This window comes from Zophobas morio, unplaced genomic scaffold (assembly GCF_036711695.1).
Source record: "Zophobas morio isolate AGI-343-1 ecotype UQ-CSIRO unplaced genomic scaffold, CSIRO_AGI_Zmor_V1 ptg000010l, whole genome shotgun sequence".
NCBI lineage: Eukaryota > Metazoa > Arthropoda > Insecta > Coleoptera > Tenebrionidae > Zophobas > Zophobas morio.
In genome coordinates, this window is record NW_026972115.1 from 1,971,927 (window position 1) to 1,991,178 (window position 19,252).

Sequence of the window (19,252 nt, forward strand, 5' to 3'; positions counted from 1 at the left end):
GTAGAGAACGGGGAATTTTTTGTTAAAGATGGATGAAAAAACTTCGTGGAAATAAAAATGTTGTTTACAGTGATGTAGCTTTTTTAAATTGTAAAAATTGCGGTTTTACTTTGTTCGACTTTTTGTGACCCCTAGAGTATGAAGAAATAAATCTCAGTTTCCGTCTGTCTGTCTATCTGTCTGTGTGTCTGTCTGTGTGCCGTCTATTATAAATCTCATATTGACCTAACCAAACTTCTCAGGAAATAAAATAAGCCACTGAAATTCAAAAACGGAGCTGGGTGGAGTTAGTTTTTCATTTTTGTCTAGATTGCACTCACTTTAAAATTGTAGTAACAATTAATAACAAGTAATTGTAGTTTATGATTCCGTGTTGCGTTTTTGCCCGAAATGTCCAGATTTTTACAAATCAAAGTTATAAAACATTTTCGAAACCTTGGTCTGGTACCATGGAAGCTTCATATTTTTGGAATCAACTTCTCGAGATCTATACCTCATATTTTTTTGAGAATTTTGAGGCAACTTTTAAAAGATTTCAATTTTTCAAAATTATTTTTTATTGTTAAAGAAATTTTCAAAAATATGGGTCTGGAACCATTGACACTTCATATTTTTCGAATGAGCTCGAGATCTATATTCCAGAATTTTTTGAGAATATTTAGTCAACTTTTAAAAGATTTCAATTTTTCGAAATTAATTTTTTAACCGTTTTTTGAGCACTTTTCGAAAATTATCCAGAGACATTTTCTTGTAGAGTTCGACTTGTAGAGATTATAATTAGCCCGACTTTTTCGAAAACTCCTACAATTCTTGCACAATTTATTGATAAAATTGAAAACAATTTTTGAGATATTTACAAAATTTAATTAATTATCAAACAGATTTTTGAAAACCTTGGTCTGGGACCTTTGACGCTTCATATTTTTCGAGATCTGTATTTGAGAATTTTTAGAGGATTTTTAGTCAATCTTTCAAAGAACTCAATTTTTCAAAAGGAAATTTTTAACGGTTTTAACATTCTTCGAAAATTATCCAATGACATTTGCTTGTGGAATTCGACTTAAATTACATTCAGCTTGACTTTTTCGAAAATTCCCACAAGTTTTCCAGAATTTATTGATAAAATAAAAAATGCCAATTTTCGAGATTTTTAAAAACTTCATTGTCAACATATTTTCAATAACCTTGGTCTGGGACCACTGACGTTTCATATTTTTCGAATCAGTTTCTCGAAATCTGTATCTGAGAATTTTTTGAAGATTTTTAGGCAACTTTTCAAAAATTTCGATTTTTCAAAAGCAATGTTTTAGTTATATTACCCAAGGACATTTTCTTGTAGAGTTCGACTTCTGGATGTTATATTCAGCTTGACTTCTTCGAAAGTTGCCACAATTTGTCCAGAATTTATTGATGACAATTTTCAAAAATTTTAAAAATTTCATTATCGAACAGATTTTTGAGAACCTTGGTCTGGGACCATTGACGCTTCATATTTTTCGAATCAGCGTCCCGAGATCTATATCCCAGAATTTCTCGAGGATTTTTAGGCAACTTAAAAAAATTCAATTTTTCAAAATGAATTTTTTTACCGTTTTTCGAGAACTGCGAAAATTACCAAAAGACATTTTCTTGTAGAGTTCGACTTGTAAAAGTTATCTTTGGCTTGAGTTCTTCTAAAATCCCCACATTTTTTTCAGAATTTATTGATAAAATAAAAAGTGACAATTTCGAGAAATTGAAAAAATGTCATCATCAAACAGATTTTCGAAAATCTTGGTCTGGGAACATTGACGTTCGAATTTCTCGAATCAGCTTCTCGAGATCTATATCCTAGAATTTGTCGAGGATTTTTGGGTAACTTAAAAAATTTCAATTCTTCGAAATAAATTTTTTATCCGTTTTTTGAGCAGTCTTCGAAAATTATCCAAAGGCATTTTCTTGTAAAGTTCGACTTGTGGAAGTTGCATGCGGCTTGACTTTCGAAAATTTCCACAATTTTTCCAGAAAATATTGACAAAATGATGAACGAAAATTTTCGAAATTTTTTAAAAATCCATTGTTAACATATTTTCAAAAACCTTCGTCTGAGATCACTGACGCTTCGTATTTTTCGAATCAGCTTGTCGAGATATGTATCTCAGAATTTTTTGAGAATTTTTAGGCAACTTTTAAAAGATTTCAATTTTTCGAAATTAATTTTTTTACCGTTTTTTGAGCACTTTTCGAAAATTATCCAGAGACATTTTCTTGTAGAGTTCGACTTGCAGAAGTCATATGCTGTTTGACTTTTTCGAAAATTCCCAGAATTTGTCCAGAATTCGTTGATAAAATAAAAAATGAAAATTTTCGAGATTTTAAAAAAATTCATTGTCAAATATGTTTTCGAAAGCCTTGGTCAGGTACCATGGATTCTTCATATTTTTGGAATCAGCTTCTCGAGATCTATACCTCAGAATTTTTTGAGAATTTTGAGGCAACTTTTAAAAAATTTCAATTTTTTTGGATTTGCATATACAGGGTGACTCAAAAAATTAATGAATGCTTGAATCTATTTTAATAATTTATTCAGGAACTGCAAAACCCAATGCTTTGAACTCTTGGAGACCTTTTAATATTATCAGAAGCATGACAATTTTTTTATCAAAATGTGTTTGCTCATTCTCCCTAAAAAACTGATGACGTCGGCTCAAAATTTTGCCGAATAACTCCTATCTTCAATGTGCAAAGTATGAGTCTATAATTGTGATTTATCAGTGCATTAGTATTTTTTAGATTTGCTTATACAGGGTGTCTCAAAAAGATTAATGAGTGAGTCAATTTATTTTATTGTTTAAGTCAAGAATTGCAAAACTGAATACTTGGAAATTTTGGGAATACAATACTGTTATTTTTCAATTTACATTAAGTCAGTGAAATGGAGAAAAAAGGTGGGTGGGACTAAATTTAGTTTTTTCTAGTTTTATGAGCAAGCAGTAGCCCCGCCCACCCACCCCTTCTTTGTTCCAGTGACTGCTCTTAATATTGTTCTGTCCTGGCTGAGCAAATTTTAGCCTCGCCCACCCACCCTTGTTTTTTCTTAGAAGATATGTCATTTGCCAAAATCACCCTTACCTTAACAAATAGTAGCCCCGCCCACCCGCCCTCTATTTTCTTAGAAGGTATGTTTGCCATAATCAGTCTTATCTCAGCAAGTACTATCAGTGAAGAGAAGGCGTTAATCGTAATTTTTGATTTTTTGTTATATTATTTTGTTATTTACTATTACATTTATTTCTTATTTCTGTTGAAAAAAAAATGAAAGAACGGGTGGGTGGGCGGGGTTAAGTTTAAGTTTTTCATACAGAATCTTTTATAAGCAAGCAATAGCTCCACCCACCCACCCCCTCTTCATTCTCATGATTACTCTTAATACTGTTCAGTCATCTACCAAAATCAATCTTATCTTAACAAGTGCTAGCCCCGCCCATCCGCCCTCTATTTTCTTAGAGGGTATGTCGTTGGCCACAATTAGTCTTATCTTAGCAAGTACTAGCCCCTCCCACCCACCCTTTATTTTCTTAGAGGGTATGTCATCTACCAAAATCAATCTTATCTTAGCAGATACTAGCCCCGCCCACAAGCTGTTTTCATTCTAACGATTTTATCTCTCTTCAATTGAGATCCACCTTTTATTCGGACTAGACAAAATAAATCCAGAAATGGAGGCTGGGTGGGTGGGCGGGATGAATTATATGTTCTTCTGTAAAGTGAGACTGGGAACGTTAGTTTTAATTTTTTTGTTATACTACGTATTTGCCATAACATTTATTTGTTATTTCTGAAGAAAAAAATGAGAGAATGGGTGGGTGGGCGGGGTTAAATTCAACTTTTTCACAGATAAGCTTTTATACCCAAGTATTAGCCCCGCCCACCCACCCCCTCTCCATTCCGATGATTACTCTTGATATTGTTCAGTCATTTTTCATTTACTAAAATCGAGCTTATCTTAACAAGTAGTATTATCCCCGCCCACCCTCCCTCTATGTTCTTACGAGGGTATGTCATTTACCAAAAATTTTATCTTCGCAGATACTAGCCCCTCCCACACATGCTGTTCTTATTCTAACGATTTTATCTCTCCATAGAAAGATCCACCTTTCATTTGAACTAAATCCAAAATAAATCACTGAAATAAGAGGCCGGGTGGGTGGGCGGGGTGAATTACTTGTTCTTTTCTAAAGTGAGAATGGGAACTAATTGAATGTAGGCTGTCAAAAAAAAAACGTAAATCGTAATTTTTTTGTTATACTACTTATTTGCTATAACATTTATTTATTATTTCTGAAAACCAAAATGAGAGAATGGGTGGGTGGGCGGGGCTAAGTTTAACTTTTCCATATAGAATGTTTAATAAGCATACATAACCCCGCCCACCCACCCCCTCTTTATTCCAGTGATTACTCTTAATATTGTTCAGTCACTTACCAAAATCAATCTTATCTTAACAATGAGAGAACGGGTGGGTGGGCGGGGCTAAGTTTAACTTTTTCGTACAGAATCTTTCATAAGCAAGTAATTACCCCGCCCACCCACCCCTTCTTCGTTCCAGTGACTACTCTTAATATTGTTCAGTCCTAGTGTTGCAAGTTTTAACCCCGCCCACCAACCCTTTTTTTTTTTCTTAGAAGTTATGCCATTTGCCAAAATCAGTCCTATCTTAGGAATTACTACCCCCGCCCACCCGCCCTCTATGTTCTTAGAGGGTATGTCGTCTGCCACAATCAGTCCTATCTTAGCAGGTACTAGCCCCTCCCACCCACCCTTTATTTCATAGAAGGTATGTCATTTACCTGTTCTTTTGTAAAGTGAGAATGGCAACTATTCGGAGGTAGACTGTTAAAAAAACGTTAATCGTAATTTTTTTGTTATACTACTTATTTGCTGCCACATTTATTTATTATTTCTGAAGAACAAAATGAGAGATCGGGTGGGCGGGCGGGGCTAAGTTTAACTTTTCCATACAGAATGTTTTATGAGCATGCATAGCCCCGCCCACCCATCCCGTCTTCATTCCAGTGATTACTCTTAATATTGTTCAGTCGTCAATTATCTGTCAACCCGACTGTAGTTGACATTGTAATGATGAAACTATCCATGCTCTAGACTGTTGCCTACTTAGTCTCCGAAAATAATTACCCTGTTACAAATAAACGACAAATAATTCCAAGGCCTGCTCCAAACACTTATATTTAATTCGAGAAAAAAGTAAATTCTTATTTCTTTACAAGAAATTAAAAGCATGTTGTTGAGTCTCGTGTTGTTCAAAGAATAATATGTCCATTAAGAAAAAAGGCAAAATGTTTACCCCGCCCACCCACCCCATCTCACTTGTGATGATTTTTTTATTCTTAGAAAGTGAAAAGACGTTTAAAATGATAAATTTTTGCTGAATTTAGCAATTAGCCCCTAGTCTTGTAACGAACGAAAATGGATTACTACATATTTAGATCAGGGCAAGTATAGATGGGGCTTTAATTTTTTCTTAATATATATAGTATTCTTTGACCAACACGATACTCAAAAACATGGTTTTAATTCCTCGTGGAGAAATAAGGATTTTGCTGTTAAGCTCCGCCCTCTTGATTCACGTCAAATAAAAAATCATCAGAACTGAGACAGGGTGGGTGGGCGGGGCTTATATTTTTCCTTTTCTTCTTGATATACATAGTCATCTTTTCACAACTACAAACTTAGAACATGGTTAAATGGTACATTTTTGCAAGGAAATATGGATTTTGCAATTATGGGGCGGAGCTTAATCGCAAAATCGATATTTCCTTCTACAAATTTTGCATTGTAAAGATGTTTTAAGTTTTATGTTAGGAAAAGAAGTCTATACATATTAAAACGAAAAGGCAAAATGTATGCCCGCCCACCCGCCCTATCTCAATTGTGTTTTTTTTTTATTATTCGTTGTTAGCCAAGAGGGGCGGAGTTTAACTGGAAAATTGATATTTCTCTAGGACAAATTAAAAACATGTTTTTGAGTATCGTGTTGTTCAAAGAATAATATGTACATTAAGAAAAAAGGCAAAATAACTTTCTATAAGAATGTTGTAGATGAAGAAGGAAATTATTATTAATTGTACTTTTTGTACCCCATTTCAATAAAAAATTGTTCCTAAATTGTTAAAGTTATAACTTTAGATATCCAGAATTTCGTTTCTTAAATGACGAAACTTCTGTTATTTTGAAAAATCCTTAAGACAGACGATTCAGAGAAGTTCAAAATCGAAGGCCTTTTAACATATCTTTTAAAGAATTTTCTAAAATATGTGCTGATTACACTAACAATAAAAACCGAGAAAAATTAACAACTTAACTGAATTTAATTTAATGCTATCGGCATTTTTGGGTATTCTTAGTATTAGATCCAATTTATAAAATTTTGAGAAAGAATTAGGTGTATTCATTTTTATTTTTAAGTTTCAGATTTTCAAAAGAACGATTTCAGCATATTTCAGAATTCACGAAATCGTTTTACCATTTTTAGATTGTCAAGCCTTCAGAAACGACTGAAATGTTTTTTTATTTTAACAAAAAAAGTTACGATTAGCACTTTTTCTTCTAGATTCTATTATTAGTTTCCATTCCCACTCGACAGAAGAACATAATTATCCCCGCCCACCCACCCTGTCTCCTTTTCAGTGAAAATATAGATAAAATTAGTCGTTAGAATGACAAAAGGACGGGTGGGCGGGGCTAGTATTTGCTAAGATAAGAATGATTTTGGCAAATGACATATCTTCCAAAAAAATAGAGGGCGGGTGGGCGGGGCTAGTACTTGCTAAGATAAGAATGATTTTGGCAGATGACATATCTTCAAAAAAAAATAGAGGGCGGGTGGGCGGGGCTACTACTTGCTAAGACAAGACTGATTTTGGCAAATCACATATCCTCTAAGAAAAAAGAGGGTGGGTGGGCGGGGCTAGTACCTGCCAAGATAAGACTGATATTGGAAAATTACCTACTCTCTAAGAAAATGAAAGACGAATGGACGGGACTGGTACTTATGAGATAAGACTGATTTTGCCAAATGACATACCCTCTAAGAAAATGAAGGGTAAAGGGTATATCATTTGGCAAACTCAATCTTATTTTGACAAGTATTGACCCGCCCGCCCGCCCTCTTTTCTTGGAAGGTGTCATTTGCCAAACTCATTCGTATCTAGGTAAGTACTAGCCCCGCCCACCCTCGCTTTTTTTTAGAGAGTAGGTAGGGTGGGATTTTGTTTCTCGATCGAAGCGATAAATTAAATGTCATTACGTAGGTTTTAAATGCAAAAGTTTGCATTTATTCTTTGCATATAAGCTTATTAAATGCTCAAAAGTTTACAATGACATAAATTTCGAGGTTATGTCTCCAAAATTTATCACTTTACTCAGAGCTATCGAGAAAAGATCGCTCCATGAAGACTTGATTTCGTGACAGAATCGAGAAATGTGACAGAAATGTAGCATCTCAACCAATCATCAAACGAGATTTTATCGCTCATGGATTTTTTCGATCGAGAAACAAAATCGCACCCCTGTAACGATAAGATATCGGTACCGATAAAATGTGGTCGTCTTTTTCTTTCGCATCTGAAATTTATATTTTCGTCCTTATCATATATCGCTTCGTATCGTATCGGTAGAAACAAAATCCTACCCCTGAACATCAAAACAATTCATTGTGGGCTGTCAAGCCCCACTTCACTTATTACGCCACAAAATTCTATTTTCGTTTCATTAACGTTTGTGAAAATGTTGGTCATCGTCTGCATAGCAGGTGTGTGATTGCGTGTGTGAGCCCGACACGAACTCAGATTTTATATTTGACAAATCTCACTTTAACTTGCCAGCACAAAGTATAACCACCAATTCTACAAAAAATTGTCGTTATAATGAGCATTCGTGCGCGGTCAAATTTTAATTGTCGCTCTTACAAAACTCCACAGCGCGATTTTGGTTTTCCCCCATATACAAACCAAAATAATAATCACGTACTACTTTTAGCTTCAACGATCGCTCCAGCGTCACAGTCCCCCAGCGAAGAGACTACAACGGCAACGGGCCCACCAATGGCACCCCGCGCCCCGCTCCCTTCGAGTCCAACGTGTGGGGAACCCCAGCCAGTACCACCCCCGTCGGCAATCACCCGCCCGCTAGCATGATGAGCAACGGCCTAAACCAGCCCCCGATGCCGCCCCAGAACGGCGGCGCGGTCGGCGCCAAAACGACAACGCAAGTCACCATACCCAAAGACGTAAGTCACATCTGTACAATCGTTGATGTTTGTAACCCTGAGTTTACAGCTGGCCGGAGCCATCATCGGTAAGGGCGGCGGCAGAATCCGCAAGGTGCGCCAGGACTCCGGGGCCGGGATAACCATCGACGAACCCCTTCCAGGCTCCAACGACCGCATCATAACCATCACCGGTACGCCGAACCAGATACAGATGGCGCAGTACTTGCTGCAGCAAAGGTGAGGTTCGTGCAGCGAGGTCGGCGACGTGGCGTACGCCGATTGGTTGATCGAGACACGTCGGCCGACCTCGCGGCTTTTCGGTACCGTACGAGATTTGTAAACGTCGTTGCATCGCCGTGTGGACCGGATGCAACAACGTGGTTGTATATTTTGTAAATAACAGTGTGGCGTGTGGACTAATGGAGTGTGTAATCACTAATCTGGTGTGGAGTGACTAACAAGGGTGGCGTTGTGTGGAAGACTAGTGATTTTGTTGTTCTAATTTTTACGTAACAAGGAATCACTAATCATCCCACAAAGCCGTTCGCTGGCTTCGTGGAACTTCAGTACTAAACGTGGCGAGTTTCATTGCATTTAACCAAGCGTAAGTCTGTAAATAGGCGTCATGTTCATGTGCACGGGTCGAACTGCTCGAAAAGTGAGGTTATGTTTCGTTCAACGACAGCAGAAATTATGACAGTTCTAGGGACTTTGTTTTTGGAGCAGTTTGATTTTAGCTTTAACCATTGTTTAAGTATATTATAGTTGGACAACCTAATACAAATTTTACTTCGCCTAAATAGTGAGCTTTAGGACAAGGAATCCAGGGGGCGTGGGACAAATTTTTCGTCAACGCGCATTTTCACTACAGTGAGCCAACGTATTAGGTTTATTTTACTCTAAATCAGATGGCGCCATCAAACATTAGCAAAGGCAAACACCCTTCACTCTGCTTTTATACGAGGAGTTATCCATAAATCCATAATTAACATTGTTCCGTAAACAGTAATGTGTATAAACATATATGTACAAAATATGAAAATATACTTGACATAAAAAATATGAAGCAACGCGTTGTAAGGTGATAAGAAAGAATTGAATTTAAATGAATTTGACGCATATTTTTATTTGACTATATCTGAAGACTGACAGAAACTTTCCAAGGGTTTTTAAACTGGTATAATTGTTTAGTTTTACAAGATTAAAGTAAAACAAGATTTTAAGTAAAATTTAGATTCGTGGTGTTACAAAAATATTAACACAAAATGAAAATATATGTTCAAAGTAAATAACAGAATGACATAAACTTTCGGCGTTAACATTACAAATAATTACAAGAGAGAAAAAAACGCATAAAGAACTTAAAGAGGCATGTTTGTAATATTGAGTTGTTAAAGGCTGCTTTGAAGACTGTTTGTTTCTATGAAAAACAATTGCTGTTATCGGACATTTTGGTAGATTTTGTTCCAAAAATACGAGATAACTAATTGTTTCTTGAACTAGTTTCCGTAACTTCTAAAATTTAAAAAGGATACGCCGTTCTGCTGTAATAAAATCTAGAATAAGGTCAAAATCACACTAATATTACATCTGATTTTGTTAACCACATGAATATAATTTACGTTAAAATAAGTTACAGACATTGTTTGAAATGTTTATTATAGTTCGAAAACAAGATAAAATAAATAAATAAATAAAATGTGCAGTTTATAAACTTCAGAATTTTAGTATAAAAATAATCATGTTTGAAGCTTTATTTTGTCTGTTCGATGTTATTAGGTGTATTGGGTCCCTCTCGGGATATAACACCGACATCAGTGCACCGACCCAACGTTCTTCAACCGATGGGATGATTTATTACTTCCGTTATGCTGGCCCTACACACAGCGATTTGGTTTTCGGATTTTCGGCTAGATCTGCACAGTTAAAACTTTTTGCACACAGAGTATTTTGTTCACGCCAGCATCAAAAGTACTACGCCGAAAGCACTTCTCAAGTGTTATTTTTTTTAAGATGTCATATTTGTCAGCGTTTCCAAAATTTTCTTCTTTGCACAGGTCAACTAATTTTTCGTAAACCGCATTTTAAAATTTTTGTTATTGTATTTTTTACTTTTTAATTTTCTAAGGCATGAATAAATCCCATATAGGTTTCTATGAATTTATTAACGAAATCAACTGATAACTTGCGCGCCATTTTGTGTTAATTAATACCAATAGTGATTATGATAATTTTATAATTATCATTTTAATGAAATTGTGTTCTTCACTTCGCGAACGACAGCAAACAATTTAAAATTACCGCTAGTCAAGCACCTGAAAATCCATCTCTCCCAAATATGTCTTTCTTGGCACGATTTGTAATCCGAAGTCTCACTCCACATGCAATTTTTCGTCACCTGAGAACTTGTTTGATCTACAGACCAAAGCACACTCAGGCCAATATCGGCTTTAAGCGATTTATCTATAAACCGATATTCGTTAGAGTTGATGTGATACACATCCACTACGAAGAACTAACCCATTTCGACCATTGGACTTTACAACGAATAAGTGAACAAAGTTCTTGAACATCTTAACGATTTAATACATAATGTTCCCGAATGACAAAATTTACATTTCAAATTGTATTATCAAATTACACTCTCCAAAATTTGTCACGAACAATGAAATGACGCAATTTCCAAATTTTACAATAGTAAAATTGTAGTTTTGCCCCGTTTACGGTTTATGCATCCGTGTCGAGTTTTCACCTTAGACGTCAAGATTTTTGGAAAAAAAAATCAACATTTTCCAATTTATAATGTTATGTATTTAAATTTTAAAAAGTAGAATAGTCCTGATCTTGTGATTTATACCTAAATACGCTATTGGGATTTTTCGGCTTGTCGATTTCTCGATTTTTCAACTTTAAATGTCTCAATTTTTCAATATTTCAATTTTGGGCTTTTCCGATTCCTCCATTCCTTAAATTTTCTATTTCTCGATTTTTTTTATTTTTCGATTTCTCAATCTTACGATATTTCAATGATACGATTTCTCAATTTTTGTCCTCTTCAATTTTACGGTTTTTAAATATTTCGATTTTTCAATTTTTCAAATTTTCACGTTTCTAAATTTTCAGTTTGCCGATTTCTAAAGTATTTTTTTTATTTGTCCATTTCTGGATTTCCTAAAGTTTCGATTTTTCACATCTTCAATTCCTCAATTTTTCGATTTTTTAAGATTACGATTTTTCAATTTTGCTTTTTTAGATTTTCGATTTCTCAATTTTCCAATTTTTTAATTTCTCAATTTTTTGAATATTTCTTTCAGTTATGAGATTTTTCAATATTTCAATTTTTCGACTTTTCGATTTTTGAATTGATGGATTTTTTTTTATTTGTCGCTTTTTTCCTTTTTGGATTTTCAATTTCCTATTGTAAACTTTAGATTTTTCAATTCTGGGACTGTTTAATGCTTCGATTTCTCAATTTTTAAACTTTTCGATGTTTTAATATTTCATTTTTTAAAATTCTAGGTTTTTCGATATCTCGAGTTTTCAGTTCTTCTATATTTCAATTTTTCGATTTTTCGATTTTTTTAATTTTAATTTTTGATTTTCCAGTTTTTCTTTTTTAAAATTTTTCGATTATTCAATTTTTTAATTTCTCAATTTATCGAATTCAGATGTTTCGTTGTTTTGATTGTTCAATTTCTCAATTTTTCAATTTTTAACTTTCTTTTTCGGCTTCCGACTCCTCAATTTCTCGATCCTCCGATTTTTCGATTCCTCGAAGTCTCAGTTTTTGAATTTTTCGATGTTTCGATTTTTGGATTTCTCGGTTTTTCGATTTTTCTCTTTTGAGCTTTTCAATTTCTGGATTTTTCAATTTTTCAAATTGAATTGGACCTCTCGATTCTTCAATTTTGCGATATTTTAATTATTCATTGTTTTAAATTTTAGTTTTTTCGATTTCTCGATTTTTTGACTTTTCAGTTCTTCAGTATTTAAATTTTTGAATTTTTCAAATTTTTGCGTTAAATTTTCAGTTTTCTGATTTCTCAATTAATCTATTTTTGATTTTCCCACTTCTCAAAGTTTCGATTTTTCAGTTCTTCAATTCTTCGATTTTTCGACTTCGCTTTATTGGTTTGTCGATTTCTCAATTTTTGGATATTTCTTTCAGTTTTGATATTTTTCAATACTTCGATTCTTTCATTTTTCGACTTCTAGATTTTTCTATTTTTTATTTTTGGATTTTCAGTTTTTTGTTTTTTATTTCAATTTCTCAATTTTTCAACTTTTTCATATTTTAATTTTTTAAATTTACGAATGTTTAAATTTTTTGAGATCTGAATTCATTGAGATTCAGATGTTTCGATGTTTTGATTATTCAATCTCTCGCTTTATCAATTTTTCCATATTTAAGTTTTCGATTTTGGCCTACTTCGGTTTCTCAATTTTTTGATTTTTCGACTTCTCGATTTTTCGACTCCTCGATTTTTTTTGTCTTTTGATTTTTCGATGTTTCGATTTTTGATTTATCCGATTTTTCAGTTTTTCGATTATTAAATTTTAGATTTTTATTTTTATTTTTGATTTTTTGATGTTTGGATTTCTCCATTTTTCAGTTTTAGGATATTTTAACTTTTCAATGTTTTAAATTTTAGATTTTTCGATTTTTTAGTTCTTAAATATTTTTTTATTTTTCAAATTTTGACGTTTCTGAATTTTTAGTTTTCGGATTTCTCAATTAATCTATTTTTTTATATTCCCATTTCTCCACTTCCTAAAGTTTCGATTTTTCAGTTCTTCAGTTCTTCAATTTTTCGATTATTCAGGTTTTTGATTTTTCAATTTTTCGATTTTTTAAGTTTGTGATTTTTAAACTCTGCTTTTTTGTTTCTCAATTTTTTAATTTCCTAATTTTTTGATATTTCGTTCAATTTTTGAAATTATTAATTTTTTTCGATTTTTTGAGTTTTCAGTTCTCTATATTTCAATTTTTCAATTTTCGGAATTTTTAAATTTTCGATTGTCCAATTTTTTTTTATTTTTCGATTTTCCAATTTTGCGATGTTTCGATTTTTGAATTAACCAATTGTTCAATTTCTCGATTTTTAAATTTTAGATTTTCCAATTTTAATTTTTTTGATTTTTTAATGTTTCGATACTGTGTTACAGTTGTCATCAGTCATTACTCATCAAGAACGATTATTGCTGTGCGTTAAAATGCCTACATACTGATAAGCACGTAATACAAGACACATTTAAGGCTGTTTTAGTATAATTTTTGCAGTTTTAAATTTATTTCTTGATTTCTAAATCGTATATATTTAAATGGTGATGAATATTTTGTGATACAATCTTAGGATAAAATGCATTTTAGTTTCAAAAATAATATGTATTTAATGATTTGACTACTGTTAATAAAAAAAATACGTAAGAAGATGTTCATATTGAATTATCAGGTATGCACTACATATACATATATTACAGTAAAGTCTTCAACACGTACGTTTGCTTATTTTGTGACTGCTCCCCGTACAACGTGCTGATTAATACGTCCGTTTACTACCTTATCGACATCACCTGCTTACAGACTATTTCTACCCCCTTTCGTAAGGTACCGCCACTTCATAGTGAAGCGAGTGAGATGTAAAATATATATTCATTCTTTTCTACATGGGAAAGTGATTGTCCGTATAGGTTGTCCAACTATAATATACTTAAACAATGCTTTAACTGAGTTAGGGGGTCCCGATTTATTTTTTTTTTCTTTTTTCAGTGTCCACAACAACTCCGACCGCAACAGCTATTGAAGACACGTGCCCTGAGACCCAGCAGCCTACATTATTCTCATTTAGAACATTCCAAGATTGATTTGTGGGCATTAAAATTCAGTTTTAGACATTTACATCACGAATATTTCTTTTGTATATTTTTATAGTTTTTGAGAGGAATCAAAGTATTTTTGTTACATTTTGTATATTGTGAATTAAACGCGTGAGCATTATACCGATCACGCTTTTAATATTTTATATATATTTATAATATAACGGTCGTTATACAGCGTAACCCCATTTGATGTATAGTACTAACCGATGATGCATTTGCATTTTTGTACATCAGGGAACAATCCAGTACAAATTAGTTCTTTGTTCAGTTCATTTAAAATTGTTCCGTGATCGAATTGCAAATATACAACCAAATATTTTTGTAGGTTAAGTTTCTCATAATCAATAAATAATTGTCTGAAATGAATAAAATATTAAAGTAAAACTTAGTTTTATTACAACTGCCGCATAAAATTTACATTTTCAACAATACACTGATTAAAACTTGTTAAAATTAAAGCGAGTACAAATTTAATACTTTGAGAGACAACTGCTTACCACAAGCAGATCGTTAAGCCGTCATGAGGGCGCGTGGTGATACTGTTCCGGGTGCTCCGCCACGTAAAACACGTAGACAATGGGCACGGCGAAAATGAGAATCACTATACACAGAATGAGAGCTTTAAGCGAAATATCGCCATCGACTCCGCTACAATTTAACCTAGACGCAATAGGTTCAGTCATGTCGCTGTGAGGCAGCAAATGCACCTCTTCGTCGTCGTCGTCGTCCTCCTCCTCTTCCACCGCCGCGCCTTTCTGCGATAAATTACTATTAAAAATAATCTGATTCACTTCAGTTTCTTTTAAACTACTAGTCAGTCTATCGGTATCCACTTGGCTACTCGTCGACGCGAAACTCGGCGAGCTGCGGCCGCTGACGTGCACGCCCGCCAGCGCCTGAGAAATGGGGTGATGCGGCACTTTGATCGTCCGTTTGGCGAAAATCTCGTTCTCTTTGTGGATGTTGTTGAGGCGCTTCAAGTCCTCGATCTGGAAAGTCACTTCGAGTGAAAGAAAACGACAGCGGGGGGCTTACAGTGCAGCAGTAGCGGATGGCGAGGGACTGCAGCGTGTCCCCCTCCTCGACGGTCTTCTCCACGGTGGCCCGTTCTTTCTTAGGGGACGGGCGGAGTGTGGAGAGCTCGTTCTCGTCTTCGCTGTCACTGTGTTTGCCGAATTTTTTGTAGCTGGCGTCGGACTTCGATCTGGAAGAAATGAGGGGGTTATTTTGGGGGGTGGTGTCGGCGGATACGCACTTTTGTCGTTGTTTCATCATTTTCGAGGGTGAAAAGCGTCGGATTGGGGGTTATGTTGTTGACGTATTGTCAGTTGTCACTTGTCAATGGAAACGTCAGGCAGGGTTGGGGGTATAGGGCAAAAGGCAAAACGTGGACCAAGGAATATTTTTACAAATATTATTAGAAGTATGACGACATTGATGACACGAAACCGACTGATTGATTACTTTTAATGTGATTGCTGAGTGTTTTTTTTTTGTATTTATATATGTCTACTGCCTGCTAGTAATTTTGTACTCTGGTAGTGGCAAAACTACAAATGTTGTCAATTGTCAACATGACAAGACAAGTTCTGTCAAGGTTAGTTAATAGAGAATATCTATTAAATGACTTTGAAGTTCTGTCAAGTCGAACAAACTTTTACTTCTTAAACCAAAGTCAGAGTCTTCCAGATTACTTCAAAAAACAAGATCAAGGATCCCAAGATTCTTTAAAACTACTTCAAAAACCAGCACAAAGGGTCCCCGAGATTCTTTAAAACTACTTCAAAAACCCAGCACAGGGGTCCACGAGATTCTTTAAAATTACTTCAAAAACCAGCACAATGCGTCCCCGAGATTCTTTAAAACTACTTCAAAAACCAGCACAATGGGTCCCCGAGATTCTTTAAACTACTTCAAAAACCCAGCACAGGGGTCCACGAGATTCTTTAAAACTACTTCAAAAACCAGCACAATGGGTCCCCGAGATTCTTTCAACTACTTCAAAAACAAAAAAACGGTCTCCGAGATTCTTTAAAACTACTTCAAAAACCATCACAAGGGGTTCCCGAGATTCTTTCAACTACTTCAAAAAAAAAAAAACAAAAAGAAAAACGACACACAAGTGGTTCCCGAGATTCTTTCAACTACATACTTCAAAAACAAAAAAAGTGGTCTCTGAGATTCTTTAAAACTATGTACTTCAAAAACCAGTACAAGGGATTGCCAAGGTTCTTTCAACTACTTCAAAAAAAAAACAGAAGGAATCCTTGATATTATTTATTTCAAACCACTTTAAGCCGTCAAGATTCTTTCAAACTATGTACTTCAGAAACTAGACATAAGTGGTCCCCGAGATTCTTTCAACTACTTCAAAAACAAAAAAAGGGGTCTCCGAGATTCTTTAAAACTACTTCAAAAACAAAAAAGGGGTCCCCGAGATTCAAACATAAAACAAAAGCGGTCGCTGAGATTCTTTCAAACTATCTACTTCAAAAACAAAAAAAAACAAAAGGAATCCCGATATTCTTTCAAAATACTTCAAAAACCAGTACAAGGGGTTCCCAAGATTCTTTCAATTACTTCAAAAACAAAAAAAGGGGTCCCCGAAATTCTTTGGAAATACTTCAAAAACCAGCACAATGGATCCCCGAGATTCTTGAAAACTACTTCAAAAACCATCACAAGAGGTCCCCGAGATTCTGTCAACTGCTTCAAAAAAAAAAACAAAAGAATCCCCGGCATTCTTTCAAAATACTTCAAAAACCAGCGTAATGGGTTCCTGAGATTCTAGAAAACTACTTCAAAAACCATCACAAAAGGTCCCCGAGATTCTTTCAATTACTTCAAAAAAAAAAACAAAAGGAATCCCTGACATTCTTTCAAAATACTTCAAAAACCAGCGCACTGGATTCCCGAGATTCTTTAAAACTACTTCAAAAACCACCACAAGGGATCCCCGAGATTCTTTCAACTACTTCAAAGGAAAAACAGAAGGAATCCTTGATATTAAGTATTTATTTCAAACCACTTCAAACATAAAACAAAAGCGGTCCCCGAGATTCTTTCAAACTACTTCAAAAACTAGACATAAGTGGTCCCCGAGATTCTTTCAACTACTTCAAAAACAAAAAAGGGGTCTCCGAGATGCTTTAAAACTACTTCAAAAACAAAAAAATGGGGTCCCCGAGACTCTTTCAAAATACTTCAAAAACCAGCACAATGGGTCCCCGAGATTCCTTAAAACTACTTCAAAAACCAGCACAAGAGGTCCCCGAGATTCTTTGAACTATTTCAAAGGAAAAACAGAAGGAATCCTTGATATTATTTATTTCAAACCACTTCAAACATGAAACAAAAGCGGTCCCCAAGATTCTGTCAAACTACTTCAAAAACTAGACATAAGTGGTTCCCGAGATTCTTTAAAACTACTTCAAAAACCAGCACAAGGGGTCCCCAAGACTCTTTCAACTACTTCAAAAAAAAAAACAGAAGGAATCCTTGACATTCTATCAAACCACTTCAAAAACAAAACAAATGCGGCCTCTGAGATTCTTTCAAACTACTTCAAAAATCAGACACAAGTGGTCCTCGAGATTCTTTCAGTTACTTCAAAAACAAAAAATATGGGTCTCGGAGATTTTTTAAAACTACTTCAAAAACTAGAACAAGGGTTCCCCGAGAAACTTTAAAACTACATACTTCAAAAACCAGCACAAGGAGTTCCCGAGATTCTTTCAACTACTTTAAAAATAATAAAGGGGTCTCCGAGATTCTTTCAAAATACTGCAAAAACCAGCACAGGGGTCTCCGAGATTCTTTAAAACTACTTCAAAAACGATCACAAGATGTCCCCTAGATTCTTTCAACTACTTCAAAAAAAACAAAAGGAATCCCCGACATTCTTTCAAAATACTTCAAAAACCAGCACAATGGGTTCCCGAGATTCTTGAAAACTACTTCAAAAACCAGCACAAGGGGTCCCCGAGATTCTTTCAACTACTTCAAAAAGAAACAGAAGGAATCCTTGATATTATTTATTTCAAACCACTTCAAACATAAAACAAAAGCGGTCCCCGAGATTCTTTCAAACTACTTCAAAAACTAGACATAAGTGGTCCCCGAGATTCTTTCAACTACTTCAAAAACAAAAAAGGGTCTCCGAGATGCTTTAAAACTACTTCAAAAACCAGAACAAGGGTTCCACGAGACACTTTAAAAATACTTCAAAAACCAGCACAAGGAGTTCAAGAGATTCTTCAACTACTTTAAAAATAAAAAAAGGGTCTCCCGAGATTCTTTCAAAATACTTCAAAAACCAGCACAGGGGTCCCCGAGATTCTTTAAAACTACTTCAAAAACTATTACAAGAGGTCCCCGAGATTCTTTCAACTACTTCAAAAAAAAAACAAAAGGAATCCCCGACATTCTTTCAAAATACTTCAAAAACAAAAAAAGGGGTCTCCGAGATTCTTTAAAACTACTTCAAAAGCTATCACAAAAGGTCCCCGAGATTCTTTCAACTACTTCAAAAAAAAAAACAAAAGGAATCCGCGACATTCTTTCAAAATACTTCAAATATCAGCACAATGGGTTCCCGAGATTCTTTAAAACTACTTCAAAAACCAGCACAAAGGGTCCCCGAGACTCTTTAAACTACTTCAAAAAAAGAAAACAGAAGGAATCTTTGACATTCTTTCAAACCCCTTCAAAAACAAAACAAAAGCGGTCTCTGTGATTCTTTCGAACTACTTCAAAAACCAGACACAAGTGGTCCTCGAAATCTTTCAGTTACTTCAAAAACAAAAAATATGGGTCTCCGAGATTTTTTAAAACTACTTCAAAAACCAGAACAAGGGTTCCCCGAGACACTTTAAAACTACTTCAAAAACCAGCACAAGGAGTTCCCGAGATTCTTCAACTACTTTAAAAATAAAAAAAGGGTCTCCCGAGATTCTTTCAAAATACTTCAAAAACCAGCACAGGGGTCCCCGAGATTCTTTAAAACTACTTCAAAAACTATTACAAGAGGTCCCCGAGATTCTTTCAACTACTTCAAAAAAAAAAACAAAAGGAATCCCCGACATTCTTTCAAAATACTTCAAA

The 19,252-nt window shown here is 34.7% G+C and overlaps 2 protein-coding genes across 4 annotated transcripts in view; one reads left to right on the forward strand and one right to left on the reverse strand.

Annotated features, from left to right (window-relative positions):
- The window catches only part of Hnrnp-k (Heterogeneous nuclear ribonucleoprotein K), a 113,783-nt gene extending 99,250 nt beyond the window's left edge, over positions 1–14,533 (forward strand). For all 3 annotated transcript variants that reach the window (XM_064051926.1, XM_064051927.1, XM_064051928.1), the window contains 3 exons: positions 8,038–8,287; positions 8,337–8,506; positions 14,040–14,533. In XM_064051926.1, the coding sequence (XP_063907996.1) occupies positions 8,038–8,287; positions 8,337–8,506; positions 14,040–14,073 (454 nt within the window). In that variant the 3' untranslated portion in view covers positions 14,074–14,533. The remainder of the gene's footprint in view (positions 1–8,037; positions 8,288–8,336; positions 8,507–14,039) is intronic.
- Positions 14,523–15,652, reverse strand: LOC135126111 (lysM and putative peptidoglycan-binding domain-containing protein 3). The gene is made up of 3 exons (XM_064051929.1): positions 15,405–15,652; positions 15,185–15,353; positions 14,523–15,138 (listed from the first exon to the last, which is right to left on the reverse strand). Exons 1-3 carry the CDS (start codon positions 15,422–15,424, stop codon positions 14,668–14,670), a joined length of 660 nt encoding a protein of 219 aa, XP_063907999.1. The 5' UTR covers positions 15,425–15,652; the 3' UTR covers positions 14,523–14,667.
- Positions 15,653–19,252: the final 3,600 nt, after the last annotated feature.

Bases quoted from the DNA above. Each gene is read 5' to 3' on its own strand.
- LOC135126111 (XM_064051929.1), bottom strand. From the start codon at position 15,424: ATGATGAAACAACGACAAAA. The intron at 15,354-15,404 runs GTGCGTATCCGC...CATTTCTTCCAG, and splicing joins ATGATGAAACAACGACAAAA to ATCGAAGTCCGACGCCAGCT. The intron at 15,139-15,184 runs GTAAGCCCCCCG...GTGACTTTCCAG, and splicing joins CCATCCGCTACTGCTGCACT to ATCGAGGACTTGAAGCGCCT.